We start from the raw sequence: 6,973 nt of genomic DNA, 5'->3' as shown, positions 1-6,973 counted from the left end.
TGAATGTAATAAAATTGGTGAACTGTTAAAGATTTGAAATATTGATGAAGATGATGACGACTATGATACCAACAAATATGATGAGCGTATGAATAAGTTAAATAAGTGCTGGAATAATCAGCCCTTCTAAAAATGCAGAGTACTTTGTTTGTAGACCTGAGACAATGCTACCAATGCTAAGTCATAGAGACAGTATCATTGCATCAACGCTGAGTAATACATTCTGCAATCAAACTTGTTTCATGATGTAATCCCAAAAAATGTGTGGATATGTACACAACAAAAGTTCAACATTCACCTTTTGCTACTATTTCGGACAAGTCTATGCATACCATTTTATGCATTGGATAAATCGAAGTTATGCACCACACAGAACGCACTGCTGCAAGGCAAACACAGAATTCCATTGGAAATCAATGTATTTCTGGTTTACCAAAATGCAATGACGCTGCGGGTCTGAACGAAGCGTAAAGTCAGCACGTGTTGCATGCATTCATTCCACTGCTGTGACCAGAGTGTTACTTCCAACCATGCAGTGATGCTGGGAGACAGATTTCATCTGAAATCAGAGCTGAGCTGTTAATTGTGTGTTAAAGAGGGCTGATGTGTAAGGGGCCTGGTTCTCCCTGTCACAGCATAGGGCTGAGTTTCCCCCATGGTCATATTTCTGCCACAGCCAACAAGGATAATTGGGTGCAAAGACGCTCTCTTATCCAACTAGCCATCAAAGGGCTAGAATCATCTTTACCTTGTATTTCCTTTATGGGATTTGTCCAGCATCAGACAATTTTGTAGGAATTTTTAAATAGGTTTGTGTCCCTTCAATTGTTGAAAAGGTTAAATAAATAATTAGGGTGGGAAAACATTTGTCCACGCCCACAATGACCATGAAAGCAGAGAGAGTATTTCCATATGAATTGTCATTACCTACCTGTCTCACAATAGACTAGAGCAGCATTTCTATAATGTTAGCGCCTTCAATCCAGTGCCATTATTGTTTGTTGTGAAATGATCTAAATGTGTGACCTCCTCCATCTCTCTAGCCAGAGCTGGTTGAAGGAACCTGAATCCACCAAGCGTTTTCAGAGGACAGGAATACCAAACATTCCAGGCAGATTCCTAATAAAATCAAGGATGTGTCTGGCAATAACTGTCATTGGAAATGGATAGAGATCATTTGTACTTTAAGTTATAAAAAAATGTCTACCTCACAATATTTGATGAGAAACAGGTGGTTGTTGATTCTTATCATTCAAACTATGTTATGCACTCCGACCCCGACACAAATTGTGACCAAACTGTTTGACCTCTGGCCTTGGAATCTGGCAGGCCACCTAGGGATTGTGGCAGTGTGGGGTTGGAGTCCTACATTCCTCTCCTTAATGTATTTCATCTGTTTACATAATTGATTAACACTACAAAACATCATTATGTTACATTCCTTATATTGACATTTCAGAGTCTTATGGGACTCGGGGGTGGAATTTGGGTGAATCAATTTACTGTCCCAATTGACTACAGTATACAGATGTTGTATAGGATGCATGCCCTGATATACACTGAGGGATTATCTTTAAAGTCTCCATTTGCAAAGGACATAAAATGGTGTTATTAACAGATCTATACGGCATACCACAGACCCATGAAGCTTGATGCTTCAAGGTTTCCTATCCAGGGCCCATCAAACTGTAAAAGTATTCGAAAATGTACTTTTCAAAAGGTTTAGGTTTCGAAATGATTGACATCAAGTGCGTGTTATTTACCAAAATTTGGACAATGTACTTGGACAACAAATTAAACATAACATGTATGAAATGAACATATTGGTCTGTAATAAAGATTATATACAGGTAACATGCAGGTGCATATCAAAGGAATGAATTACAGGTTGATATCAGGATGACATGAGACTACAGTCAACATTTTGGGTGTTGCTAAACTCTCCAGTAAGTGACCTATCTGGCAGGGCTCCACATTGTTCTTAATTTAGCAGCACGCAACTCATGGCGGTAATGAAAGGTTTATTGCAGACTTTGGATAAAATACACCTGGTTGTGAAGTGCTTTTGTTCCCTCATTGGTCGGATGCAGGCTCGTCCAGAGACACGTCAAAACGGCTGGCTGTGTAATGTCTTTACTTTTGCCGCCACGCGTTCCTGTCGCACTGACGGTGCGTAAAGACCGAAGGCAGGACGTGCAGCGCAAATGGGATAGAAACGCCGCTCTCCAACGTTCCAAGTTACTTTAACCTCTCCCCGTCTACAATCTCCAATGAAGATTTTGCTTATTCCGTCAAATTACTATCCGTGAGAATTCGCTTTTTTTAGCCATGAGCTGCTTGGATGTTATGTATCAAGTGTATGGTCCACCACCTCAGCCTTATTTTGCCGCAGCGTATAGCCCATATCATCACCAGGTACGTTATTGATGTGTTGTTTAAACTACTGGCAGATTTGGTTCAGGGAAAGTTTTGTCAGACTTTGATGAAAAACTTGAACTGCGCATTATTATAAATCATTTGATTTATCCAGGCCTGCTGTATTTTGGCATTGTCCACTCTCACAATGATTCTCCATGACAGCCTTCAGTCGATTGTGGAAACAATAGCCCTCCTTACCTACAGTTACACCTATTTAAGATGAATTTATGAGCCTTACTTTTGATTGATGTTTCCTTAATGATAGCCATTCCTCCTTGCATTGTTATTCAGAAGCCTACCTAATTTGCGTGATAATATTTTTTAGTTGATAACAAATATATTTTTGTTTTGTTTTAGTTGCTTAGGCTATCGCTCTCCCTCGGTCTTGTCCTGCAAAATCGAATCACTCCGGCAATTGCATACTTTTCCGTTTAGGCTACTGAATTTGATTGCGTCTTTTATTGCTTTTTCAATTAGGATATTTTGCAATCTGTAGGTTATGGGTTAGATGGCCTTTTCAATCTACATATTTGAATAAGCCTAAGCCTAACTTTATTAACCAGTCAATACAAAATACTTATGGGTCATTAATAGAGTTTAGGCTTAGGCTATGTTCGCAACTTTTATTAATCGTTCGTCAAGCACAATTATTATTATTTTATTGTTTTAATCTGTAGGCTGTAATTTATGACTTTTTACATTAATAATAATTATTTTGTCTGGACGCGTCCACTTTTCTACATACAATTTAATTAGTGCTCTGGTAACGATTTCGTTGGCCCACGTCCTGTGATACATATCTGTAAATTAAATTAATGCTGCTGGTGCATGCACAAGAACCTGTAAGGCGTTTGGGATATTCGGTTTCCAGACGTGCATTGGTGCTAAGGCCCTCTTAAAGCCGTGCCACTTTCTTAAAACCTCTCACAGTCAATATACAAATTCAGATCTTTGTTTGCACAGAGAGCTGGTTTTCAAATGTCAAATAGTGCGAACGTCTTCTTTAAATGTAGTATGCAGAGAGAAAAGGGAATGCTGGGATTCACTTCGACACCCTCCAAAGCTCACATATGGTGGTGCTACTCTGATTGCCTAAGTCACTTTTACCCCTACCTTCATGTACATATTACCTCAATTACCTCATCTACCGGTGACATACTCATTGTATATAGTCCCGTTATGGTTGTTTTATTGTGTTACTATTTCCTTTAAAAAATACATCTAACTGTTCATACTTTTTAACTCTGCAATGTTGGGAAAGGGCTCGTAAGTAAGCATTTCGCTCTGAAGTCTTAACGTGTTGTATGTGACAAATACAATTTGATTTGAAGGTTCATAATTATGCTCACGGGTTTAAATTGAATAGCTTTGAACTTGAATCCAACCACTGCCTCCTCTTTGAGTAGGCCTATGAATGAGGAGAGGATACTAAACTTATTAAGTACCTGCCATTTTGAATATAGCCTAAAAAGCGCACAGAGACCACAATATAACACGATTGCACAACTGTTGGACAATCCCTGAGCCGACAAATTGAAAAATATGTTGAGGTACTTAACCCTAATTTCTCCAGGGTAGCCTTTGGTAATGCCTGGCCGTGACCCACCAAATGATTATGTGCAGGTGAAATTCAAATTGATAATTGGTAACTGCCTTGATAGGAATTCGTATCAAATGCGTGTCAAGGCTATTCAATTCTGACGTTTTTTTTATCGGATGTTTCAGAAATTGGCATTTTATTCCAAAATGCAAGAAGCGCAAGAGAGCATCAGCGGGGGCAGCTCGTTCTCAAATCTCCCTGGGCCGACGATAAAGGAGGAAGACTGCGCGCGAGAGAAGGATCACCCTCCGGAGGCCGAGTACCTGAACTCGCGATGCGTGCTTTTCACCTACTTCCACGGGGACATCAGCTCCGTGGTGGACGAGCACTTCAGCCGGGCCCTCAGCCAGCCAACCAGCTACGTCCACGGGTCGGCTAGCAACAAGTCTGCACGAGGTAGGTCTACATCCACCTCATGGAGAGGATCACCGAACCACTCCAAACACCTGTCCACGCGGTTTCATTTCATCACAATGACTTGTATGTATGTCTTGCATGCAAGTGAGGTTTTTGTATATTATTGTGTTCACATCTTACTCAAATACACTTAATTTTAAACTGGATTTTTGGAACAAATCAACGAATCCTCAGTTTTGCTCCCATAGTTTCAGTTTCAGTCTGCAGTCATTCACTCTCATTTGTGTTGGATCAAAATCGCAACGGAATCACAAAGTAAAACAACATTGATCGAAAGGCAGTTGAAAATAACAACACGCTGTTCTGTGTAATGTAGGGCTCAGACTTCCTCACTATATTGTAGGGGAATTTGTAGTGAGGGTTTGGTAAGCTAAAATTTGTTCTGTTGCATTTTATTCCCTCAATGAATTATTTTCAAATGTAATTATATGACCAATATTATGTCGCCAACCGTTCCCCAATTTTGATCAACCTTCAGGAATAACTGACAACTACTATTTATCCATATGCATCTTTTTCTCATAATGTTTTCCTTTATTTCATCCTTTCAAATGAATTGATAATTGAATGATCCTAGTCGCTTTTTATGTTGCCATATTCTCAGAACTGGCTTATCGATCCTCACCCACAGATACATTCATTGTCTTTACCACTTCATTGATCTGTGATTGAGCATTTCAATGTGTCTGTGGATTCCCAGATGGATTATTCCCGATGAGCCAGAGGAGTTTCCCCCCATCCTTCTGGAACAGTGCGTACCAGCCCTCGTCCCTGAGCAGTGCCTTAGGATCCTCCTACTCAGACATACCCTTCCCTGGGGACCCCTACTCCTCTGCCTCTCTACACAGCCACCTCCACCAGGCCACCCCAGAGCCCTGGCACCACTCACACCACCACCACCATTCTTACTCACTCGGTGGGGCCATCGGCACCCAGGGCTCCCCCTACCCTCGCCCCAGCATGCACGAAGTCTACGGCACGCACTTTGACCCCCGCTACAGTTCTCTGCTGGTGCCCTCTGTCCGGCCGCACCGGCTCCCTCCATCCACTGTCCCCGGACCCAGAGCCTCACCGTGTGATATTGGGAAGAGCGAGTCAGCCAGCTCGGCCTGGACTGGGACGTTCACAGGGGCAGGGGCAGACATCAGCCAGAGCATCGGCCTCAATGTGGATGCAGGTAACAACAGCAGCGATAACAACAGCACACAACATGCAGTGTTCACTCTTCATAAAGGACTAGCTGTTCCAAGTGCACTTCAGAATAGCCTGCATAATTTCATTTTCCTCAAACATTCATGACTACTATTGTACGCTCTGCAATTAATTGAATGCAAAAGTTCAGAAACGGTGTGACGCCTTACACGGGGGTTATGCTTACATTCATAACATTATGCAGGGTTTTGTTCTCACCGGGGGGGAAACAGTTGTCTTGTCAAGGCCACTCTCCAACACTAAGAAAGACCAACGTATTTATGGGTTTAAAAGGTCGAGTTCTCTGTCTCTTCTTTCTCCTGGGAGGCAATATGCTTTTACACTTTTCTGCTTTAAGGGCTTCCTGCTTCTACATATAAGCCATTTGGTCTCCCTCTTCCTAATCCTTCTCTTGCACTCCCTTTTCTTTTCTCTCTTTTTTTCTCTCTTTCCTCTCAGGTCTGCAGGTCCAGGATAAGAGCAAGGACTTGTACTGGTTTTAAAGCTCTGCTGCCCTCCCAGGCCCGAGCTGGCCTCTGTGTTTCTCTGCACTGTATGATATTGACAGACATTTTCTGTAACAGATTCTAATCTCACTTGCAGCTCGACGCTACACCTTCAGTGGCGGAAACATCCTCAGCTGAAATTACTCGGATACTCTCTGCTGGAAATGCAGTGGACATGGGGGAGAATCCTAAAACTCTCTCCTACTAAAGAGAAAGGAGGGGGAAAACCATGCAGGACTTGCTGGACAGCTTGCCAGAACTGCTCTGTGGTGTGACTGACAAAATGTTATCTGGCCAAGACTGAACACTTTCCTCCAAAGAGGACACTTGTTGAAAAAGAAAAAAAGAGTGAAACTGGAAAGTAAAAAAATAGATTTGACGAGAGCATACTCGAAGACTGGAAAAACACTTTGCTATTGTGTTTTTATATATATATGAAAGGAGAGGAGCAAGAGAGAGGAGCATTCTCTAACATGACTGAAGTGAGCAGCGGCTATTTGAAGCCATTTGACTCTGTCTTGCTCCCAAGCAGCTGTCAACGACAACTGTTTCAGTACTCAACGGACACACACAATTGTAGTGTCACTGCACAGTGTTTGACCAGGGGCTCTGGACTTCATAAATTGAGCATTTTGTCAAATCTGGACCTCGACCCACAGGGAACAACTGGTTTGACTGGTGATTTTGAGGTGCGGGGTGGACAGGAGGTAGCAGAAGTGGACACGCACAACTGTGCTATGTATGTCTGTGTGCCATATCTGGGCAGTGCTACAGTATATGTGATCTTTATGTACTTATTCCCCATTGTTTTTCAGTCATCCCAGGTATAAAGCAAAGTTAA

General features: G+C 42.0%; 1 protein-coding gene across 1 annotated transcript; it reads left to right on the top strand.

Annotated features, from left to right (window-relative positions):
* The first annotated feature begins 2,271 nt into the window (after positions 1-2,271).
* Positions 2,272-6,529, top strand: vgll2a (vestigial-like family member 2a). The gene is made up of 4 exons (XM_064990395.1): positions 2,272-2,415; positions 4,144-4,439; positions 5,134-5,612; positions 6,230-6,529. The coding sequence occupies exons 1-4, from the start codon at positions 2,329-2,331 to the stop codon at positions 6,268-6,270; spliced, it is 903 nt and encodes a 300-aa protein (XP_064846467.1). The 5' UTR covers positions 2,272-2,328; the 3' UTR covers positions 6,271-6,529.
* Positions 6,530-6,973: the final 444 nt, after the last annotated feature.

The sequence above is a fragment of the Oncorhynchus masou genome, chromosome 16 (genome assembly GCF_036934945.1).
Source record: "Oncorhynchus masou masou isolate Uvic2021 chromosome 16, UVic_Omas_1.1, whole genome shotgun sequence".
NCBI lineage: Eukaryota > Metazoa > Chordata > Actinopteri > Salmoniformes > Salmonidae > Oncorhynchus > Oncorhynchus masou.
The sequence above is the reverse complement of the archived record's forward strand: the minus strand, read 5'-3'. Positions and strand labels throughout refer to the sequence as shown.

Bases quoted from the DNA above. Each gene is read 5' to 3' on its own strand.
- vgll2a (XM_064990395.1), top strand. From the start codon at position 2,329: ATGAGCTGCTTGGATGTTATGTATCAAGTGTATGGTCCACCACCTCAG. The intron at 4,440-5,133 runs AGGATCACCGAA...CTGTGGATTCCC, and splicing joins TCTACATCCACCTCATGGAG to AGATGGATTATTCCCGATGA. The intron at 5,613-6,229 runs GTAACAACAGCA...TCTCACTTGCAG, and splicing joins CGGCCTCAATGTGGATGCAG to CTCGACGCTACACCTTCAGT.